The sequence below is a fragment of the Balaenoptera ricei genome, chromosome 13 (assembly GCF_028023285.1).
Source record: "Balaenoptera ricei isolate mBalRic1 chromosome 13, mBalRic1.hap2, whole genome shotgun sequence".
NCBI lineage: Eukaryota > Metazoa > Chordata > Mammalia > Artiodactyla > Balaenopteridae > Balaenoptera > Balaenoptera ricei.
In genome coordinates, this window is record NC_082651.1 from 77,975,113 (window position 1) to 77,999,407 (window position 24,295).

At 48.0% G+C, this 24,295-nt stretch overlaps 2 protein-coding genes across 3 annotated transcripts in view; both read left to right on the forward strand.

The window, feature by feature from the left end:
- Window positions 1-15,607, forward strand: part of CAPN14 (calpain 14) — a 59,019-nt gene extending 43,412 nt beyond the window's left edge. The window contains 2 exon segments of the mRNA XM_059942610.1: window positions 13,466-13,607; window positions 15,369-15,607. Coding sequence (XP_059798593.1) covers window positions 13,466-13,607; window positions 15,369-15,607 — 381 coding nt within the window.
- A 106-nt stretch (window positions 15,608-15,713) lies between these two features.
- The window catches only part of GALNT14 (polypeptide N-acetylgalactosaminyltransferase 14), a 216,550-nt gene continuing 207,968 nt past the window's right edge, over window positions 15,714-24,295 (forward strand). For both annotated transcript variants that reach the window (XM_059942929.1, XM_059942930.1), the window contains exon 1: window positions 15,714-15,842. In XM_059942929.1, the coding sequence (XP_059798912.1) occupies window positions 15,714-15,842 (129 nt within the window). The remainder of the gene's footprint in view (window positions 15,843-24,295) is intronic.

The window sequence follows — 24,295 nt, forward strand, 5'->3', positions numbered from 1 at the left end:
TCTCTGTTACTCACACTTGGGTGAGGGAGACTTTCCTGATTGGACATCTGACCTGGCATGAGTTGGGCTCATGGCCTGCTCTGGGGGAACTGCCAAGACTGAGGTTCAATGTGGAAAGTCTTCTTTGCTGCCTCGAGAGACGGTAGTGAAAATGACAGGTACAGAAGAAATCAATCTAGCCGCCCCCTCTTCCAGTGCAATGGCAGCCTGGCCTGACCAAGGGCTGATAGTCTTTTCCCTGCTCTTCTAGATGATTTCTAAGGTGTTAGCACCACGCTGATGCTCTTGTAAAATCACACTGGCTGCTATTCCCCTTAGATGGTGTCTCAGCCACCAGCTCTAAATGCCTTCAGATGTTCAAGTCAGCAGACCCAGCACTGTCTTCATTGGCCGAGGTGCTGTCAGCTAGTCAGCAAGGGCTTACAGCGTGTCCCCTCGGTGCCCATCTCTGCACCAGGTGCTCTGTGCACTTGACTCACATGTGTGAAGAAAACAGTTAATTGCCTGCTGGACGTGCTGTTCTGGAAGGGTTCTGACGCTTTGGCGAGCATTGCCAGGGCAACCAGACCAAGAATCTGTTAATTAGTTAATGCTGCAGTGATCGTACTCCACTCTAGATAAAGGGACGAGGAAGCTGGTTGGGATGCTTTTCTTCTCTGTGAGGGGTGGGTGAGAAAGAAACAAGGAGTTTCACAGTAGAGGTTTTGTCCCATTTTAAAGCTAACTGGGACAAGACAGGGAGAGAACTGGTATGGGGGAGAGTTATGGATGAAAAGATTTCAGCCCGTAACCACGTGGATGACCAGCAGAAAAATGGTTGAAGGGTTTCTTGGGAGAGATGGAAACCACAGCATGAAAGATCTATCAAGGGAGAAGCTTAATTGCCGAGTTGGGGTTCAGGTTTCCTGTAAAGTTTAGCTTTCCGATCAGGGCATCTGAGAAGATTCACTTAGAAGGGCTTTTGTAGAAACAGTTGGGAATTCATGAAGAAGGACACATCCATGTGAGTTTTATTTAATTTTGCGTGTGTGTATGTAATCACGAAAACCAATGACTGATTGTCAAAGGCTGTGCCCATAATGGTTTTGACATAGGGATGCAAATCCTTTCTGCCCACAGTTCTGGCTGCCTTTTGGTGCTTTGAACCCCATTCTGCAAGCAAAGGTCTTTGGAATTAGGGTGGACTCCAAAGGAACTCATTTGTAGGTTGGACAGAGCCAAGTAGATTCTTTTTATCTTCAAGAATCTCACTAAGAAACTAAATTAGTTGATAATTAGGAGCTTGAGTGAGGAGGGGGTGGTCACAGGGATCTGTGCTAGGTAGCTATGTCTTCCATGAGCACTCAGATGCAGAGAACAACACTGGTGGCGGCAAGGGGGATTCTTGCTTGCTTGCTTGCTTTCTTTCCTTCTTGCTTTTCTTTCTTTCTTCCTTCCTTCCTTCCTTCCTTTCTTTCTTCCTTCCTTCCTTTCTTTCTTGCTTTCTTTCTTTCTTCCTTCCTTCCTTTCTTGCTTTCTTCCTTTCTTGCTTTTCTTTCTTTCTTCCTTCCTTCCTTCCTTTCTTTCCTTCTTTCTTTCCTTCTTTCTTTCTTTCTTCCTTCCTTCCTTTCTTGCTTTCTTCCTTTCTTGCTCTTCTTTCTTTCTTCCTTCCTTCCTTCCTTTCTTTCCTTCTTTCTTTCCTTCTTTCTATCTTTCTTTCTTTCTTTCTTCCTTCCTTCCTTCCTTTCTTGCTTTCTTACTTTCTTGCTTTTCTTTCTTTCTTCCTTCCTTCCTTCCTTCCTTCCTTTCTTCCTTCCTTCCTTCCTTTCTTCCTTTCTTTCTTTCTTTCTTCACTCTTTCTTTCACCCTTTCTTTCTTTCTTTCTTTCTTTCTTTCTTTCTTTCCTTCCTTCCTTCCTTCCTCATTCAAAGCTATTCACTGAGCACCTTCTATGCACCATACCCTCTTCTGGACACAAGTGATACAACAGTGACTAAAACACAGTCCCTTTCCTCATAGAGTCTACTTTCTAGTGAGACAAAGGAGAGACGTAAAATAATTAAACACACACTATGCGCTCAGGCAGTAGTAAGTGCTATGAAGGAAAAGAAAGTCACGAGGGCCATAGAGATTGACGGGGTTGAGAGGCTGCTGTTTTAGATAAGAAGGACAGGGAAGGTGAAACAAGGGAACAATCCCTGTAGCTATCTAGGAGGAAAGACCGAAGAGGGTGGCTGAGAGGGTTAGGGACAAGGCTTCATGTGGTCATAGAGAAATGCAGAGAAGGATTCTTTAGAGATCTGGCTGCCCTTACTGTCCTTGGGTTCTGTGAGATACCCTGCTACACATCTAATGAATTACCCCTTTTTGCTTAAGCCAGTTGGAGAGCCTTTCGTTTTCTTGTAGTTAACAGATTTCAAAGTCATCTACAAATCCACAAGGTGAGTCTAAAGCAGTTACGAGCTACCTAGAATTTCTGTCAAGGCTCCCTAGTCAGAGCACGTGGCTCTTTATCTCCACCTGGTGCCAATATTCTGAAGGTGCAGGAGCCTTAACAAAGGAGCAAAAACCAGTCTGTGAGCACAATAGATGACAAGAGATAATAAATGTAACTTTCTTATCCCCAGTTTTAGCAAATTTTGAAAATGGAAGAAATTATATTCTTGAAAACATTAAAAGGGTATTTATTCATGTCAAGATTATCCCATTTCATCTGTAGGATTCCAGGAAACTTGGAGATATTAGTTGTGATTTCTTTGAACTGAGGGCAAGAGCTGGTCCCATCTTGGAGTCAGGTCATACAGATCACTCTTGATGGCTCTGAATGATTCTGCATGTGAACCTGAGGCACAGTTTATTCCTGGCCTTTTGCTTTCACTCTAGCTAGAGAACCAACCAGTAAGCTGGGTTCTCTCTAGAACTGTGTGGATCCCCAAGATGCACATATACTCAAATGTCAAAAAGGAATATAAGTAACACTGTAGCTTGAGGCTCTGACTGCTCTTGGACTTGTGTTTAAGGAAATAATATTTGCTGAGTACTCTGATGCCAGACACTGAACGTATAGTATCTTCTTCTATCCCTAAGGAATTAACCCTGTTGTAAAGATGGGGAAACAACTGCAGAGTTTAAGCACCTTGCTGGGTCAGTCAAATTCTGGATTGCAAGCTCCAGAAGATTGCTCTGGCTGATAAAGCAGAAACAGAATACTAAAAGGATTTGGGGAAGCTCACAGAGAACCAGGGCTAAGCTTCCAGAGGTATGCCTACAGTTGCACTGCAAAATTGGTCTGATGAGCAGACCATGGCCACTCTTACAGAGCACTAGATGCCAGGATATGCACCACTGCCATTTTTGTGCAGGTACTCGGCTAGACTGCTTCTGCTATTTTTGCAAGCCCCATGCCGCTTTTGTGCCAGAAATTCAACTTTTCAGCTGTCATGACTCCCACTGCCCTCTGTCCCTTCTTTCTTGTCTCATCAGTTTCCATGTAAAAATTTGGCCAAGTGGTCTGACCAGGAGAGCATAAATCTGGGCTGCAGCTGCAAGGGAGGCTAGGAAAGGAAGTGCTGGTGCTTTTCAGCTCCTCTGAAAGGCTGCTTCAGCTCCTTATCAGGGAGGGAATTCCCCCCAAATGGAAAGGGGTTCAGATGTGGGCAGCCAAACACAGTCACGTGCCCTCCAGACTTGCCAATATGACATGACCAGTGAGGGGTGGGCTTGGCGTCTCTTTCCAGAGCCCACTACTTCACAGTCCTTCTTTCTGTCCATCAAATGGAAGGAGATGCTTGCTTTTTAAAAATTCATCAAACAAATATCGTATTGAGTATTTTCATCATGTCACTAAGTGGTGGAGGAGGGGTGCCAAGGTCAAAAGACACAGTCCTTGCCCTCAAGGTGATAGCTTATCGAGCCATCATCACATGATCATGAGTGGCAGTGATGGATGACTGGTATATTGATTACCTTCTGTACCAGGTGCTTTGTATCTGTTGTTTCTAAATCCTCACAACAGCCCTGCAAGGAGATATTCGTAATGTCACTTTTTTTTCAGATGATGACGCTGGCGCTCAGAAAGGCTATATAACACGCCCACATGACACAATTAAGAAGCAGCAGATCCCAGACTACAACCAGAGGTCTGTGTGACCAACTCCAACCCGGGGACAATTGGGGGACAGAGGGATTCAGTGGCTTGACAAAAGTCTGCAGCTGATGGCAGAGGTAGGCTTAGAACCCAGGCCTCTGACTCCGGTGCCTGTGTGCTTAGCTGCTAAGCCAAACTGGCTTGACATCAGCTGTGCTCACGTCACACCAGGTGCAGGCTGACCTGACCCTCTTTGCCTTCATTGTTCTGAATGCCTTTTATTCAGTCTTGAGGTTTTAAAACTTGTCCTTTCCAGTCCCATGTTTTTGAGGGATGCTGTCCACCTCAGGCGATTCCAGGAGATAGGGGTGTGTCACTAAAGCCAGATCGCCCAGAGACCCTCTGAGGACACAGGCTAGTGAGCACCAGGGCATCGGCCAGCTGAGCGTGAAGGTCATGTCCCCGTCTGACTTTCCACGAGGAGGGCTCATTCCTAGAGTGTGTGACTCCTTCTCGAGAGAAGCTCTTGATTTTAAGTCTCCTCTGTGAGGCTGCTGGGTTCTATGATCTCAGGGCAGTCACCCTGACTGCTGGGATGAGTTCCTTCCTTAAAGGACAAGGACAGGCTGCTTTTTTTAAAGCAAAGAATTGCTGTATTAAAGCAAACTATTAACATGTACACACAAACGGTAAAGCTTAAATACTGAAGTCATAGCAAACAAATGGCAATTCAATATCCAGGGTTGGTGGACAGAATGCTTGAGAGGGGCAGCCCCAGATCAGACTCCCATGGTGGAGAGGGCGTCTTCAGAAGTGAGGGGCCCTGGGACAGGCTGCTGGTGGTGATTAACTCCCTAATGAGGAAAAAGGACTTTTGAAGAAGGAGCATGTGCAGAGCCTTGGTGGGGGATGACGTGAGTGACATTATGAGGACCTGCCTCCCAACTGGACAGGTCTGGCAGCACTGAGGGTGAAGAGCAGAGGATATTCTTTTTTTTTTTTTTTTTTTAATTTATTTATTTATTTATTTATTTTTGCCTGTGTTGGGTCTTTGTTTCTGTGCGAGGGCTTTCTCTAGTTGCGGCAAGTGGGGGCCACTCTTCATCGCGGTGCGCGGGCCTCTCACTATCGCGGCCCCTCCCGTTGCGGAGCACGGGCTCCAGACGCGCAGGCTCAGTAGTTGTGGCTCACGGGCCCAGTTGCTCCGCTGCATGTGGGATCTTCCCGGACCAGGGCTCGAACCCGTGTCCCCTGCATTGGCAGGCAGATTCTCAACCACTGCGCCACCAGGGAAGCCCGAGCAGAGGATATTCTGAGAGAGGTCATGAGAGGCTGAGGGAAAGAGACAGAATTAGAGGAACTGGTTCTTTATATCTTTCTCTCCCACCTCCCACCACTGGTCCAGCTTTCGCCATGGTTAGGTAGCCTTAGTTTTCACCTTGCTCCTTAATGTGCCCGTGGTCTGTATGTAAGTGCTTAAACATTATTATTGTTGTTGTTTGGGCACTACTGGACCATTTCTATTCAGTTCCTGTAAATATGAGCCCATACCACGTCCTCCCACTCCAACTCACACACACACACACACACACACACACACACACACACACACACACACCCTTGAAAACCTCAGAGCCGTTTGCTGCACCCTGGGGATTGCTTTGTCTTTGAGAGACCAGAGAGAAAAACCCATCAGCTGTCAAAGATTTTAATTATTTATTTTTAATTACATAAGCAATGCATGAATATGTCTGGTTGTAAAAAATTCACACAATACATATAAAATTAAAGTCTCCTCCAAGTGATGAATTTTAAATAGTTCTGGTCCTTACCTGTCAGATCATAGGTCTGCGTGGAACAGTTCTGGGGGATGTGGGTGAATCGGGCAGGGGTTTAAGGCAGCTGGAGCCTTCATTATACAGGGAAGGGTAGGGAAGCCGGGGTCACTTGTTAATGAAATGGGGGTGGTCTCTAGTTGAACCTATCCTTTCTGTTTAGAAGCTGTGGACTTTGCTAGGAATGTGTTCTTAGATTTTTGCAGTTTTCTTTTCAAGGAGTGAGGAAGAGGAGACATGGGCTCCTGCACCTCTGTAGAGATTCACCCTTTTCTCTAACATGTGCTGCTTTAAGGCAGCCAGCATCAGAGGCAAATGTTTGGCACCCTGGCCCACTGGCTTCTCTCCAGAGGGCCACCTTCCCGGTTCAGGCAGAAGAAAGAGAATCATCCTCACACATCCCCTGTCCCATGTGACTTAGTGAAGGAATTTCTCAATATTGGTTCACACCCTCCTTGAGTTTAAGGGACCTGGACATGCTTGGCCATAGCAAACAGGAAGACTTTTGTCAAATATATCTCTTCTCATCAACATTTTATCAGTGGGTATTTCCCTATGACTCAATAAAACCCTGTACACATTGGCTGCAGAACCAAATGGAGATGAGTAAAGGATTTAGGAGGAGGAGTAAGAAATGCATTGAATCCAAGAGAGACTGAAGTGGAAAGGATCTTAGAGACAATCAATTGAGTTCCTCACTTTACAGGTGAAGACATCAAAGACCAGAGAAATTTGGTCTAATGCTCCAAGTCCCATAGGCAGGGTTAGAAGCAGAGGGAGAACCAGGATTCCCAGTTCCAGACTCAAGGCAGTGCTTCGTCCCTTACCGCAGATTTGGAATTCAAGCTGCCACTGAGATTTACCTACAGGACCTGGGCAGGTGACAACAATTCTTGGTCCCAGTTGCCTCATCGCTCCTATCTACCTTAGAGTAGCACTGCTAAGAGCTTCACATGACATAATGACTGTTAAGTGCCATGCAAATCACCAAGCAATTTTCAAGTACAAAGAGTGAACTGCATTTCAGTTATTGGCAAGACAAACATTCTTAATTAGTCAGTCAACGATCATCACCTACCTGAATAAACATTTTTGGGAATCTGGCCAGCAAGGTTTGCTTCTTAGTTTTGTTCTGTGTTTTGAAGTTCCCTAGAAACTTGGTTATGGACTGAGTGTTGTATGATCTTAGGAAGTTATTTTTAATTCAGTTAGGTGTGATCATGGTGTTGTGGTTATGCCCAGGATGCCATTAATTTCGGGGACTTTGTGATGAAGTGTTTCTGGGTTATTGTTTAGGTGTTCTGTATCATGTCTGTAATTTACTTTTTAATGGTTCAGCAATTATAGATGCATGCTTGTGTGTGTACACAAATATATGGCAAAATGTTAATTTTTGAATCTTGGTGGGAGGTATCTTATACGCCTGGCTGTTGAGTAGATTATCATCCTAACTTCCTGTGTGTTTAAAAATGTTTATAGTAAAATGACTAGTAAAACAAGTTTTCCGGGTGATCCTGATTCTCTCTAATGGTTTGAGCCCACTCATGTGGAGCTGTGAGCCACTGACCAATGACAATGTGTGAGTGAAAAATCTTTTAAATTCCCTGCTTGGTGTCTTGTCAGAATTGGAATCACTTTTCCTCAGCAGTACTGGTGAGGTTCTATTTCCCATTGCTCTGTTTTGCCTGTCTGAGTCATCTATAAGACCAAAGTATTGAAATAATAAACCATCTTCAACATTTCCAGGCAGACCTAAGAGGTGATACTGACTCAACTTGAAGATATTGACTAGTCCAGTGGTTCCCAAACTTAGGTGCCTAGAAACATCACCCACAGAATTTCAGCAGGCTTAGGACAAGACACAGGCATCTGATTTAACAGATATAATTCTAATGTACATCAGAGGTAATTCTAATGTACATCAGAGGTAATTCTAATGCACGTCTAGGTTTGAGACCCATATTTTAGACCACAGTGACCACAAAGCCAGGGTCATAGGTTTGATTCCCAACTGAAGAGCTATTTAACTTTGCAGAAAGAAAAGTTCTGTTCCTTAAAGATATCCTGCACACCTTGCTCTGTTCTATCATTTTAAAATAGGGGTCCTGGTGGGAAAAAAATGAAAAAAGGGAACCAGGACAAAGAAGGTGAATGGATCAGAGCAATTTACTATTGCAAACCCATGTACGATTTTCTTCCCTTTTTCATGAGAACCTGCTACATTCTATTGTAGAGGTGACTGCATTTTGTTGATGGGTGAAAAGAGGCCTTTGTTTGTTGTTCTCTGACTGCCAAGTGTATTCCTACCTCAGGGATTTTGGATGAAAAGGTAAAAATGTCTTGTTAGTATCAGTGAATTATGATCCAAATGAATCATGCTTTTAATGAAAAACACTTGATGCACACTTACCCGGCATGCCTGAAAGGAGAAATTGAACCTTGGGAAACAGAAAAATGAACACTCCCCCCTCACCCAACTACCTTTATTACGAACATTTTCTGGGACTTCCTACACCACCATAAAGGAAGCCAGGAGCTGCCCTTTGGTGCAGCCCTGGTTTCTTGCAGCAAGAACCAGCAGTGTCCTTCATTAGCACGCCACAAAGCAGCTTCTCGTGTTCTTATGTAATACGTCTTTGCAGCTTAAACCTTTAATTAACCAGAGATGTCATCAAGAAAAGTTTGCCAAGGAAGAGGATGCCCGGTTTAATTTAAAAGATCTTTAATAGTTATTAAGGAAATCAATTTGGAATTCAGGCCTGAGAGCAGTGTTGGGGGAAGAGATCACTGAGAGGAACTTTGCCATCTCTCTGGGTAATGGATTTTAACCCTTTGATCTGCATTGCTTCAAATCCCTGGGACAGTGGTGCAGGGGGATGGAGAGGGATGCTTATTTATCACTCATCACTTTTGAATCTACCTTCCAGATCCCAGAGGCAGGTCTGCCTTACATACAGAAAGCCCAACCTTTCTGGAATGCAGTTATCCTGGCAATCGAAGGAAATGGAAAACCATTATAAATTGAAAATCTACTACCTCACAAGTATGAGCTATTTCTTTTCCCCAAGAGATGCATTATTTCTCCCAGAGGATTTGTGCTTGGACTGTACATCAGGTGTCTTTTTCTATTACCGCGCAAACCCTCCTTCTTCGGATCAAACCAGAAAAAAAGGAATTTGGCTCTTTGGAGCACAAGAGAAATATTATTTTCAGTTGTCTCATGAAAATGATGACACCAAGGGTGAAACAGCCAGAGGATGGGCAAAATAAATTGCCTATGGTGTAGGGGGGGAACTGCAAAAGGGAAAGAATTTTTATTTTAAAAGAACAACATTCTGCCAGCCGGGGGATGATTTTAATATCATCCTCTGATGCAGCCCAGCTGAGTTCAAATGCTAAAAGAACTTTTCAAATAATCTCTGTTTAATTAATATTTGCACAGCACTTAATGAGGGAAACTGAAGACAGGTGAGGAGTATGGCTACAAAAACGACTTTCTTGTTGCAATGTGGCTCATTCTCAGGTGGACTGAAGCGCCTCTACCTGGAACTCCTATCATTACTCAATGGAAGCTCAACAGAGAGGATGAACCAGATCTTTGGGCGCTCAACCTGCATCCTAATCACCAGCTTACACTTTCTTGAAGAGTTGGGAACAGGTTTGTATTTATTTGTATTACTCACAGCAAATTGCCCAGAATCTGTGCGTACAATGTCTCTGTTGCTGATTACCTGGAAACTTCTGGGCTTATTAGCCCCCAAAATGTCTCCGTTCCCTGTTTCACTTGGTCTATTGAACCTAGTGAGGGGTGTCACTTGGCAGAATTGGGGGTTCGGGGTAGATGCGTTATAATGCAAGGTCTACTGATGAACTTGTTGTCTTGCTGGAAATAGATCAGGTAGCTTCTCTGAGCTCCACTTTCCTCAATTACAAAATAAGAAGCATTGAACTAGATGGTCTCCAAGGCCCCTTCTGACTCTAATATAGTCTGTTCCACTATTTCCCCTTTGTCTTGGCTGGGTGTTATCTGTTCTAAGTTAGTAGACTGATGGTACACAGGAAATCTCAGTGCTTATTGAAACATTTGTCGCTGAAGTACGGGTTGTAAACTGGCAAGCAGGAGGCTGGATCCAGTCTGCAGACCTGTTTAATTTAGCCCACCTAATTTTTCGGAGAGGGGGTGGGAATTGAATTAGTTAACAACAGTTAAAATCCAGGCGATATCACGAAGTTGGACTTGTGTTTCTGTTGAGAAGTTGGAAAACTCTGGTACCGCTTCATCTTCATTGGCAATGATCTGCTTCCTTGTGAGTCCTACATGGACCCAGCCCCTTCCCACTGTGTCCTCAACAAGAAGGTTGAATGTCAGTTTCATTGTTTTCATTGATCTCATACCATTTCACTCATTCATGGCCCACAGAGTTATGTGGGTAGAGGGAGAGAGGGTTGGAGGGATAATTAGAGTCTGATGTCAGGAACCTCCTGTCCTTTGAAGAGACACCTGTGCCAGGAGCCTGGCTGCTTCCTGAGATGTGTGAGCTGCTAGGTGGATAAAGTTCCTTCAGTTGGGTGGATAGGATCAGACAGCCTTTGACTGATATGGGCAACACGATGATTTCCCATTTAAAGCCAGTGCGATTTGTCCACATTGTCTCTCCTTTGAACAAATGTTTTGATTATCGTTCACTCAGAATCGTGCCCCACAGGAACATTTAGTCTGTCCCAAACTCAGCACACCCACAGAAGAACTTGAACAGCAAAGACCCTTTTGTCACCTAAGAGCATCAATCTTTTTCTAGCGACATCACTGGAGTCGTCCTGTCCATGTCAGTGGCCATCTAATTTATTGCCTAAAATATGAATTTCTTGAAAGTGAAAGGGGGCACTATTAATAATTATGCCAGGAAAATAGGAATAAACCAGGACTGCCCTAAGCAAACTGGGGCATGTAATCACCCTGCTCAATGCGCAACACCCACTAATGACTTGATCACAAAATCTGCCATTGGCCGCAGCCGCTTGTCCTGGGAACCAGATTTGTCCCATTTCCACCCCTGGGCATGCTTGGCTCCTCACATTGTTGAAATTCCTGCCAGATTGGAGAGGACGCACCCTGTTTCCATTCCTTCCAGGATCTGAGCTCTCCTGCCCCCTTCTACCTTTCACTGATGCCTCTAAACTTAAGCCTCCCAAGAAGGACTGTCTTTGATTTGTCAAAGATGATGCAGGTGGCGATCAGACGTGGCTGTGTGAACTCTGGGTCCTGAGGAATGAATGATATCTGTCTTCGGATCCCTCCATTTCTTCTCCTGCTCCTGCACCCCTCTTTCCTGCTAGGTAATTCAGGTTAAAGAATTTTCCTCTCCTTTTCTTTAAGCTAATTGGGTCATCCCTTCGTGCTGCTAGAACTTTACATTTTCTACGTGGGGAGAGGTGGTCCATGGCTCAGGTCACTGCAGGACACCACCACTGAAGATCAAACCACTTTCGCAACCAGCAAAGGCATATCACTGCAGCAATAGTGAGTTTTATACTTGGCATTTGGGTGAGGAACAAAGAAAGTTTGGGGGCACTTCAAGTAATGAAAGAAAGGAGCAGGCTTTTGAAATGCAAAGATATAAATCCCTTTCCAGGAAGCAAATTATACCGTGGTACATAAGAAAAAAAAGGGAGGCGGGGTTGAGGGTAGTAGGATGGTGAAAGGAGGTGTTTAATGGATGGAGAAAGATCCAGAAAGGTGAGTCTCAGATCCCTTAGATAAAGCCACCCATCTACGTGGCGAAGATAAGAGGAAAAGTCGGCTGGCTTTATTCTTTTGACAAAGATGCACCAATGTGGCAGAGAGAGGACGTAAGAAGGTTGGTAACAGCTCATTCTCATTTACCACACAGCCTAAACTATTCTATCACTCACTTTATAAAAAGGCCTCGCAGGAGACTCGGGACATACAGTTTGACAGAGTCTACAGTGGCAAGGAAAAAGGACAGGAACACAGAGGGAAAGGGAGCTGATGTATTATTTACAGGTGAATAAAGAACTTGAATAAAGCAGGCCGCAGGATCAGGCCCAAAGACTTGTGTCCATACGACTGTGGAATAAAGACAGACATCTCTGAATTCTTGCTGTTGCTCCTTTTGCTGCTGGAGACCCTTGCCAGTGCTGGGCCCGTGTGCATGTGTTTCAGCTCATCACCGTGCCCCAATCTGCCCTGATCTCAGTTACATTTCCCTGCGGCCCAGAAGGGGTAAAGCCCTCACCTGGAAGCTGCCGGGCCTCTGTGGGTACAATCTCATTAGGCTGGGCACAGAGGGCATCTCGCTGGTGGTGGCAGGTCCAATAAGCATGCAGATGGAAGACACACATGCACACACACACTCTCGCTGAAGTCATGCAGTGGGCAGAGAGGAGGGATACGGGGGATCGGATCCGAAAGGAACAAAAGGCTGCAGCCTCTGCAGTGAGCTGAGTGAGAGTGACAGGAGGACAGCCAAAGGCAACCAGAAGCAAAGTGTGAAAACCCACAGCAAAAGGCACCGGAGAGCATATGCACTGGACTTCACAGCTTCCTCCCATTCCCGGCTTACACTGGCTCCGTGTGCTGCTTTACACAGCTTTCTGGGGCCATAATGGGTTTTATTCCACAGTTTTTATACTAACACGAATGACTCACATCTGCTCTAATACCCAATTCGCTCTCTAATGACTTCGGCTGCTAGGAGAGAACTTGCCAAGGACAGGAGTGGCAAAAAAGAGTCCCAATTCAGGGACGAGGAAGGTTACAACCCCATACGTGTGAGCTGGAAGGCCTTTGAGAGGGCATGACGTTAGGAATGGGGAAACAGATCCCGAGAAATCAGGAATTTGCTCCAGACTATCAAGACCAGAGGTTGATCCATTTTAGGGCACCAGGATAGTCCTAATTCAGAATGTTCTTATTTTTCTTATTTTCCTGCCATGTTAAATCTTTTGCTAGGAGCTTTTCCTCCCCATATAGGCTGTGATGAGAAAAAAGTAACTTGGATTAATCACCGATGATAGGTAATCCCCCACTGGGATCAACCGTGCTCTGCATTACTTAAGGTGGATATTAAAGTTTTAACTATCCGGGGGACCCCTGAATAGGCTGGGAGAGACTTAAAGGGCTGGACCCTGCATGGAGACTCACCTGGCTTCCAAATGTTTGAAGTCCCAACTGAAATCAGTTTCAACCCTAATGACAGTGACTGGCTTGACAACCCAGAATAATATGCCTTTTGGCTGGATCAGGTAATGACACTTGGCAAAACTGGATTCCCTTCACAGCTTTCATAGGCCCAGGGAATCTTCTCCACTTGAAGGGAGGACAAAATAGTAATCAAGAAGCAAGCATCTTGGAAGGCAATCCCTGCTGCCCCAGGCATCACAGGGTCTGTATGGAGCTGCCATGGGAGACCCAAGGCCTCAGTTTCCCCAGATGCCAAACAGCACCAAGCACCTTACACCCTCAGCAGCAGGTGGTGTGGTGCTGCACCATCTCTAAAGCTTGGCGGTGGTGTTGTGTAACTGTTCGCCATCTGTTACTCAGATGCAGCATCACAAAGCGCTGAGCGGCGGACTACGGTGCTGCAGCTCCTGCCTGGAGCCTACGGCACTTCAGCGGCTTGCCTGGAGCTCCCCTGCGCAGCCTGCCGCAGAGCACTTTGCGGGCCCCAGGCTGCAGGCCCAGGGTAAGGCTCCTGGAAGGATCCAGGAAGCTCAAGATGCTGCAGACAGGGGTTCTCTTGCTGCTGCCCCCCACCCCTCCCATGACCATGATCTACCCGGACCTTTGCCCAGCCAAAGTCGTGGCTGGGAAGCCTACCTCAACCTTTCAGTGTGCTAATAAAGGCAAATCCTGGACCATCCCCAGGGTTCTGTGTGATGGTCTGAGAGCTCAGCTGAATCTGGAGATGGGCTGGCAGGAGTGCTCAGCTTTCCTGGGCTGTTTGATTTCCGCCTTTGTTCCCAACCAAAAACTTCTCATCTATAGCCTGGCCGAGAGCACTTTGGGGCTATGAGGAAGGACTGCCCTGTGACTGAAAGACAAGGTACCAAACACAGGGGTTTGCAGCAGATTCCTCCATTTCTGACTCCACTTTTTGCTGACTCCATCTTACTGGAGAGTGAATTCTGGAGCCGTGCTTTACCCCTGCGCTACCTCCCCATGCTGAGCTCTGTAGGGAGAGGCAGGGAGGATGATGGCTACAGTAGTAGATGCATCACTTTCACCTCCCCAGGCAACTTGATGAGATAAGCATCCCTCCAACTCAGGCAACAGACATAATATGGCACTGTTCCCCAGGGAGAGCAAGGTTTCTTTCTTTCTCTCTTTGAGGGATTAGATGATCAGGTAACACCAGCACCTTGCATTTAGCTTTCACAACTATTCATTCACTTGTCAGAGGAGGTAGTATCGTCCCCATTTTACAGATGAGGAATCTAAGGCTCGGGGAAGGTAAAGGACTTCCCCAAGAGTCACACAGCTAGTGTGGCTGACCCGGGCCAGGAACCCCTAGTCCAGTGATATCACCATCATTCCAGCCTAGCTGAGACCCACATGGGAATCCAATTCAGACTTTGCTCTGCCTCTGGACTCAAGTAGTTCTAATCTTCAAGAGGAAGGAGGATGCACTTCCAGAAGGCATTTGGGGAAAGGGGTTTTTGAAAGATAACCCTCTGTGCTCAGTACCCCACTGCCCCAAAACCACTTTCCAAGAACCCCACGTGGTTGACCCAGCTTTGGACTCCATCCCCCACCCCCTTCCTGCAAGCACAGAGCCCTGGTCCTTATAGGGAGAGAAAACCCTTAAGGGAGATAATTACACCTTAATTTTTAAAAGGATTTCTTTAAAGTTAAATCTAGACCAACTCAGCGTTCCATTAAGCAGAAAAAGTTGCCAGGCACCTGCAGGCAGGCAGAGAAACACCCTGGGGCGGTGGCTGAACTCTGCCTTGGCCCTGCACGGCCAGGAGCGTGGCTTGCGGGTGGGGCAGTAGCCCCGCCAGCGGCCCAACCTCTCGGCGTCAGCTCCCATAGGGCGGGTGCGCAAAGGGCGGGACCGGGCTGTGAGCGCCACGTGCAGACCCCCGCGGCGAGCCGGAAAGTCCTCCCAAGCACAGCTCCTCCTGGCGCCGGCTGGCCCTTGGATCCCAGCTCGCAGCTGGGGGTGGCGGGTCTCGCGGACGCACCTTTCCCGCCCCGCCCCATCCCGGTACGGCCCGGGAGCTGCGCCCAGGGCTCGCCGCGGGCGACCCCAGAACAGCACCCGGCGCCTCGGTGGGCGGGCGGCGGTAGCGCCCCCTCTCAGAGCCCCGTTCGCTCCTGCCCGGGCTCCCTCGGAGTCGGTCTGTCTGTCGGCCCTCCCTCCCCCTTCGCTCCCTCCCTTCCCTCCCCCGTCGCGTTCCTCCCGGGGTGCCGGGCACAGCCTCGGATTCCTCCCTCCCCACAGCTCGAGTCAGTTTTCCTCGCGGCGGCTGCCGAGGCGGCGGCAACGGCGGCGGCGCGGGAAGCATCTCGGCGGCCACCGCGCTTCTCCGGCTGGAGCGGGCGTCCAGCTTGGCTGCCCCTCGGCCCTTCCCTGCCGCGCCTCGGGGCACCGTGTGCCCACCACCCCTGCTCTCTTCTCCCCCAAGCGGGCGGGGCGCCTGGCAGGATCCCACCGGCCCTCCACCCGGATCCCGGGGCTAGCGCTCCCGGGAGCAGGGCGCTCTGGGGACTCCTGCCCCGCCGACCCTGACCGCCAGGGGGTGCCCCACGGGCGCAGCGCCGCCGAGAGGAGAAGGCAAGAGGGACCATGCGGCGTCTGACTCGCCGCCTGGTGCTGCCGATCTTCGGGGTTCTCTGGATCACCGTGCTGCTGTTCTTCTGGGTAACCAAGAAGAAGTTGGAGGTGCCGGCGGGACCTGAAGTGCAGACCCCCAAGGTACCGGTTTGGCGGCGCGCCGGGCGCGGGGCAGTGGTGGGCAGGAGGGCGCGCAGCTCGCGCGCCGGGTTTGCGGGCTCCCGGGAAGCCAGGGCGGGGGTCTGGGTGCTGCGAGCAGGTAACCGGGCGCCGGATGCGGCTACAGTGTGATGTTTCTGGATTTCAAAAAGCTCAGGGGCATCCCCGGCCCCGCTCTGTGTGTAAGTGGGAGTGGGAGTGGGTGTGGATGGTGGGCGCGCTGGCGGGCAGAGCGGGCTCTCAACTTGGGCAGCGCGCCGGGGTCCCTGGGCGGCGGGGGCACTACGGTCGAGCAGCCCAGGGGGTGGCCGTCCGTGGACGCCGCGAGAGAGTCGCCGGTGGTGGGGTCGGGTGGCAGGGCCGGCAGGTGCTGGCGCCCGCGAGAAATCGGGAGGCCGCGCTGATCTCCTTCCTTCCCTCAGCTGCCAGGCCCGACCGGGGGAGGCCGGAGACCGAGGGTGCGCCGCGCGCGCGTGTGTGGCGCGGGAGAGCGCCCTGCAGCCTCCCGGGCGGTTGCTGCCGGGGCCCACCCGGCCTTTCGCCACCCCTGCTGTGTAATTGTCCTCGATCCCTCCGGCTGCATTGGAAGTTGAATTGAATGTGCCCTGAACATCACTAAAGAGCCTGTAAAAACAGACGCCTTGGTATTGGTGGGGAGTTGGGGAAATGAGAATCCAAGTGGCTTTTCCAACTCCTGCCCAGTCGGTTCATATGAGCGGAGCTGCAAGGTTCAGTCTTACCTTTATTCAGAGCCCCTATTCCTCGGTCCCCTCTTCCACAGACCTGGCTGTAGGACACAGAAAAAGGAGGCCTCAGGGGGTTTCCTGACCAGCCAGGAAACGCTTATGAACTGGGTCCAGAGAGGTCCTCCAGCGACTGCGAAAAAGCCCTTGGAGAAGATTTACGGTCCCAAGCAGGAGACAGAAAATAATGGGGGAAGGGAGAGAGAGGGGAGGCTCCCAGTAAGTACAGTGCAGAGCACCTACTAGGTGCCAGGTACATAGTGGGTGCTTCTTCATAAGTAGTTGTATGAGTTGGGTAGGATTCTCCTTATTCCATAGATTAGGAAACCGGTTCAGTCTTTAAGTACCTTGCCTTAGGACACTACTGATTTGAACTCAGACCTCCGATATTCAGGATCTTTCCACTATATCAAGTTGCCTTTGAGATTGCCTTTTAACTAAGTCTCTGGTCACTTAATGTTTTGGAATCTTGCCAATGCTCGATTGAATTCCACAATCATTTATTGATGATCTGCCATGTGCCAGGCAGTGTGCTAGGTACTGTGGGTACAGAGATGCAGAACTTGTTCTCTGCAGTAGGGGGATCTGCTCAGGAATAGACCAGGACCATACAGTGTGCTGAGGGCTACAATGGCTCAGTGCGCTGGGCGTCATGGGAGCCTGGGGACTTCCTGGAGGAGGAGGAGGACATAAGGGAACTGAGTTGAGAAGGATGAACAGTAGGTTTGCCAGCAGGTAGGGAGGGCATTCCAGGTAGAGGTTAATTGCACCAAACAGGCTGAGAGGAATTACACAGCGCGCTGGGTGAGTTTGGCGTCAAAGCATGTGGCCAATGGCAAGGATGAGGTTGGGAAGATGTGTAACGGTCCTGTTGGGTAGGACCTTGTGGGTACCAGGGGACCTTGGAGGTGTACTAAGCAGAGGAGTGATGAGGTCAGACTGATGATTTCAAACAGCCTTCATCACACCGGGTCAATTTTCTCACTCACCTCAGACCTAGAGAGGTCTGAGGTGAGTGAGATCTGGAGAGCTCATAGATCTGGAGAGCTTTTCGTCTTTTTCCCTGGGTGGTTCTGCTCCTTGTGAGGTTAATGATGTCTGTGGGGGCATGAACCCTCTCTGTTTTGCGTTGAGCCTCATTACCTTAAGCTTGTTTATTCTAGTCTACACCAGGGAGCTGGGACAAGAGATCTGTTTCCTTCTTGGTGCACTTTGTCTGTCTTCTTTTCCTGCCTCTTCTCATCCTGGCGAGCGCTGAGCACACATTGATCGAATGCAGCCACAGGCCAGGCTCTGTGCTAGGTTTGGGGGCGGCTGTGATAAGTACACTGCGCCCCTGCTGTTTGGCGGGGGCGGCTCTCACAAGTTCCTGGTTGAGGCAAAATTACAAACAAATGAGTAGCGGCATGGGATGGGGGCAGTGGTCTAATGTCAGAAGTCCAGACATAGTGCTGTGCAGTCACTTGCTCTTTGTCTTAGTATCTTCCTTTTCCCTCATTTTCTGTATCCTTTATAACCATGAATTCTCTAGACTTTAAAAATCTTGGTAATTCTTATTATTGGTCACCCTTTTTTTTTTTTTTAATATTTATTTATTTATTTATGGCTGTGTTGGGTCTTCCTTTCTGTGCGAGGGCTTTCCCTAGTTGTGGCCAGCGGGGGCCACTCTTCATCGCGGTGCACGGGCCTCTCACTATCGCGGCCTCTCTTGTTGCAGAGCACAGGCTCCAGACGCGCAGGCTCAGTAATTGTGGCTCACGGGCCCAGCTGCTCCGCGGCATGTGGGATCTTCCCAGACCAGGGCTCGAATCCGAGTCCCCTGCATTGGCAGGTAGACTCTCAACCACTGCGCCACCAGGGAAGTCCCGGTCACCCTTTTTTGTTAGTAGGTTTCTTCTTCCTGTTTTTCACCTGTATTATGCCTTTTTGTGTCTACATATATGTGTTGTGTGTATTCGTGGGTGTATTTTGTGTCTGGTGGATGAGCAGCCCTCTGTATTTTAGTGTATATGTACCTGAGGGGCGGGATGGAGAGACAAAGAGAGGTCCTTCTTAGCACTAGAACAGTTGTATTCCCATGACTGATCTACTCAGGAAATTTGCATGTCAGGTCCCAAGGAGTGCGGTGGGTTTCCAAACCTGATTCCATGTCAGAACCACCTGGAGAGCTCATTTAATTTATACGTTTTTGTGTTTATTGCAGAGATGATGATTCTGTGGGTTTGGTAGAAGGTCCTAGAATCAATATTTTTACAAGGGCTCCATGTGAGTCTGAGGCAGCCTATTGATGGGTGGTATTTGGGAGCTAGATGAAGAATACCAAGTCTCTTGGGTTTTTTTGTAGTTCGGTGGACCCCATGTAAATATGGCCGAATGATCTCATTCCTCTTGAGTTCCTCATGGACCAAGCCTGTGTGAGCACACGCATTCATGTGAAATAACAATAGCTAGCATTTGTATCATGCTTTACAAATTCGCACACTCCATTTCACATATATTAGCTCATTTAAGCTTCACAATGACCACAAACAATAAGGCAGATCATACTTTTATGCAGATGAGATTGAGTAATGAGGTTAAACAATTGGCCCAAGATAACAAGGCTATTATTAAGTGGCAGCATCAGGACAAGAATGGAATGGGATTATTCTGGCAACTGCTCCCGCAAGAGCTGCTTCCATGCCATCAAGCCACATGGATGCCTGGGTCTGCGCTAGTGGGTGATGGGGGGAGGTTAGGGATGTTAATAGCTGCACGATGCCCACCTACTTTCCAAGCACTTTCATCCCTACGTGCTGGCCTTTGGAGAGCTCCAGGGAGGTTGGTGTAATTTGTGGGGAAACCATTTCAGAGGGAATCCTGCTCTGCCCTCGGAGGAGGTCATATGGGGCAGAGGAGGCTCCTCTGGCTGGATAGAGAGCACCCTGGTGGGGCGGGTCTGATGGAAGGTTGCAGCATCATTGGGGGGTTGCCTCAAATGGTTGCAGGCGGTTGCAGCACCGTTGGTTTAGGAATCATTTGCCAGGGCGGAGATTGTTTCCTCAATAGTAGGAATTATCCAGGGACATTTGTCTATTGTAGGGAAAACTTTTTGGTTTTTGAGTGAGTTCAGTATCCAAGGTTTTCCTAGACAATGCTCATGCACAGTCATGGGGAGAGCTCTTGCCTTGGACATGTCTGAAGCCAGGGGGACTCTGCCTAGGGCTCTTCCCAGTGTGGTGGAGGGGGTCAGTTTATTTTCTAAAGCAAGAACACTGGGCTCCCTTCCCTTAAAAATATTTAGAGAAGTTGAAATGGTGGAGGGATTGGACTAGAGAGGGCTATGGTGAGGGCTCCTGGGCTGGGGACTTCCCAACTTGTAGATTCCATGCAGCCAATTGCCTTCGCTGGGGACTAGACCCTTATTCCCCTTTCCTCCGTGTTAGGGAACATCCTCATTCACCTGGCAATGGGATCTCCAAAGTGAGCCTGATAATAAAATAAAACCTATGCTTTGTCACAATCCAAGTGATAATGGAGAAGCCAAGCTGCACTCCAGCTTTAAGAAAATTAATTGGATTTTTTTCCTTAGTTTCAAGAAGGGCTGTTTCTATTAATAACTCAAATAAAGATTTAAGTTTGACTTTTCAATGTTGATTTGATTTTTTATGGGGTTTCCCACCCCCAAATTCAGCAAAGCTCTAATTCCTAATTGAAAATCCTGTAACAAGCTTGATGCCTTAATTTAAACTGTATTTTAGCAATAAATACTGTACCACTAAAAAAAAGGACCTGAAAAATGTTTCCATTTTTTCTCTCCCCTATCATTTGTTTGCTTCTTGGAGAATTATACAATAACTGGCAGAATTAAAAAAAAAAACAAAAACCCAGCAAATTTGTCTCTTATTTCCAAGAAACTAAATTTAGTCCTGGGGCTTAGGGCTTAGTAAAAGCAGAAGAATTTGAGGCCTGAGGGTGCTTTTGGAGGAAGGTATTGGAAATGTAAAGGCTTTGAATAAAGTGCCTCAGGCCCATGTAAATGTATTTGTGCTGTACTAGAAATACAGCAAAAACTATTAGAAAAGAGCCTGTTTTCTGTAATATTTGTATATTGCAAATACCTTATGTATATGACACTGTTATCGTATTCCCCATTTATTAGGTAATTTCTCCCACTAAAAAAAATTCATCAATTTTAGAGAGAGGCCCTAATAATCTGCTGACGCTCAGTGGGTGTATTTTAGACTGTCCAGGGAATTTTGACTCTGGCATGACCAGAAATAGCTCATTATCAGGTGAACGTTCATCCTTCATGAACATTCATTTCTGTGTGTGCTGGTGCCTGCGCTGGACGCTGTGCTGTTTTCCCGTCTAAGGCAGTTCCTGGAGAAGGTGGCGGGGATGGTGTTGCCTTGTGGGCCAGATATGGCTGCTGTGAGAAGCTGGGAAATATGAGACTAGAAGGTTGGAGCCTCAGGTATTCAAGAAATAGCATGCTTTTGCTTTCTAGATATCAACGAGCTTAGAAAAACAAACCAACCCAAAAACGCTGAGCTCCCCTGTACTTCCTCTCTTGCCCTGTTCAGTCCCATCAGGCTGATGGGAATTTCTCCTCCTTGGGTCATTTTTGGCCTGCCCTGGGTTGCACCCTTGTCCCTGCTTGCTTTCCCAGCTGGCATTCTCCCCCAGGCCCTGTCCCAGGGACCCACAGATCTATTCGAAGGGAACCTCTTTGAGTCAGTCTGGGGAGTGCTCTCTCTCTCTCTCTCTCTCTCTCTCTCTCTCTCTCTCTCTCTCTCTCTTTCTCTCTCCTCCTAAACCCTTGTTCCCCTAAGTGGCCTGGTATTTTTGGAAGCAAAGACCAGGAATCCCTGTCTCAAAATTTTCTAGAGGCACAGAATGATATCTGCTCAAATCAGGGAAGACAAAGGGGCAAAACCAGAAAAGAAAGAGAAATTAATGTCCTTGTCACAAGCTTCCCCAGCCTGTCTAGAGACTACCCTTTTCCAAGGTTGCTCATCTGTTTGTATCATTTAAAAGTGTTAATTTCCAGTCATCAGAGGTCATTTATTAACTGAACAGGGACAGAATGAGGCTGCCGTTGGCTGATGCCTAAGGCCCGGGATATTTACAGGGACAGGTTCACATGCCATCTTGTCTGCCGCCTTTGCCTGCATCCTTTCCCACACCTCTCCCATCCCAAATTTCCAAAACAGTCTTATGCATTATCAGGCACCCAGGAACACATTTTGAAGTTGAAGAAATGTGTTTCTGTGCCCTTGTTTAATTTCTAACGTTTTTAGTTTTGTCACTCTTCCAGAGCATTTCAAAGTCCCCGATGCATTTGTTTTGGAAAAGAATCTGAATGAGAAAGTAGGGACAAATCCCCAGCTCCTCTCTCTGGGGGCGTCTGTGAACCCTGTCATGACTTTTGCACATTCTACCCGAGACCAGCATTATGGACCCACCGTCTGTTTGGGGAAGTGAGTCTGACATGCCCAGTGCCCTCTACAGCTGGCTGCTGCCTCTTCCACTTGCCCACAGTGACCCTGAGCTGGGTGGTCAGCCTTCCTCCTTGTCTGGACCTCAGAGACTCACACTGTTCACCAGGGTCGAAAGATGGAGAGCCCAGCCCTCTCCTGGCAGCTCCCATGATGTCATAATCAAGTGTGATTTCACCTTCTGGTTTTTCTTATATACGTGGCAACCTGGGTGTCTCTTTCTGCCATTGGCAGTGCTGGGGATAACTCAGATAGTCTCTTCCGGGCTCAGTCTCCTCAACTGCGAAATGGGAGCAGCATGCTACAGCACTGCCTGTCTCCCACTTGCCTTGCCAGCAGTCTGAGTCATTTTGGGTTAATTGTGAATAATTCTGAAGTGAGACCTCGTGGCTTTAAGTAATTATACCACAGATACTCTGTGTCTGTTACTTGTCTTTTAATTATTTTACCAGAAATGTTAGATTAACCAAAAGATAAATCAGTTCCCGAGCCCTCAGATGTTGAACTGATTAAGAAAGAACCCCTTTGGGATACTGAAGAACGCGCATGCACACACATGTACACTGGCACCCTGGGGAATTCTGCAGAAGCTCCTGAAATTTGCTGGCTCTGGTATTTTGGTATTTCAGAATAAATGGCCTGAGATGACCTTCTGGGGCAGCAGCCTTTGCATTTGGCAGCAGCTGCTGTCATCACAGGACCTAATGAACACTAGGAAGCTAATGGGGAGAGCGAGGAAGAGATCTATCTCTGTGACGGGAGGAATGTATGTGCCACTCAGAGAGTCCTCTTTCCTCCTGCTTTTCTTTCCATCGCTTCCCTCCTCCCTTCATCATTCTTCCTCCTCCTCTTACTCACATCTCCTGGAAAGCAAGGGGGCCCCAGAGCAGCGAGGCACAGGGCACTTGGTCAGGAGCCCCGGGAAGAAGTCTGGAGGTGCAGGAGCCCAGTACTTCCTTGCAGGCACTGACCAAGGTCAGGAGCAGCCTGTCTCGCTGCTGCTCTGGACACAAAGGCCGTTCTTTCCGAAGGAGGGAAGTAGCCGCTCTGGGCCATCCTGAGCCATTCTGCTCGGATGCTCTTATGTCAGCATGAGCCCTCATGGCAGGAATTAAGGAGCCATCAGACCACTATCTCCCGGACAATGCCAATTTCAAGTACAAAGTCTCTTCTGCATACCATTTCCTGGAGACAAGATTAGGCATTTGAAAAAAATAATTAAATTCTCCTCATGTCACTTGTCTTCTTAACTGTGAGCACTACAGAGATCTTTCAAGGAAATGCAGGGCGAGCAGCACACGCACATGTTCCTGCCACGGGATCTGAGTGCCCAGACGAAGAGAACCACCACCAGCTGCCTCTTTTCTAATGATCCCGTTGTTTAAACCCAATTTGCATCTCATTCCCAGCCAGGAAAGCGTGGGTAACATCTACAGAGCAGGTAGGACCGCCCCATCTTGACAAGCTGTCTCCCAAGAGGCCATCGGTCCCTTTCCTCTGTCCTCACTAAGGTTTGGAAATTAGGATTTTTTTTCCCCTAATGGTCCAGGCTGAGGATTTATGTAGCTCCTGTTGTTCCTCTGAGAACACTCTAATCGTTAATTCCCCACCCCGCCAGCCACAGAGAGACTGAGCCAATCAATATTTATGCTCCCATCGCTCACAGCTGCAACGCACAGGCATAATGGACGCCAAACTCCTTGATGGTCATTGAGAAATTAGCTGGCGCCCGTGTTTCGGGCTCATTGTTTTCTAGGATCTTGGGGAGATCGGACCATGTCGTCCATGGATTATCTGTTTCAGGCTCATTTTCCAGGATCTTGGGGAGATCAGACCACGTGTTCCATGGATTAATTAAGCCATCCAGCTAATTGGCTGTTAATAGACAGGCAGTTGATAGCTGCCAGCTGAGTGCTGAATCGACCGAGGTCCTTATTATGGTGGGCTGCTGGTCTTTACCTGCAGAGGCACTGGCTCAAAGACCTGACTAATTAAAGGTGAATGAGGAACTGGAAGATAAGAGGTAGCTTCCTCCCTCCACCTCTTTGTGCGATGTTTTACAGTTTACAAAGCGTTTTTATTCACAAACGCCTCGTTTGATCCTTCCTGCAACCCCTTGAGGTGGGTGTTATTATTATCCTCGTTTTCTGAGGTATGATGAAGCTGAGATTATAAGAGGGAGGAGACTGGCAAGCTCGCCCAGCCGTAAGTG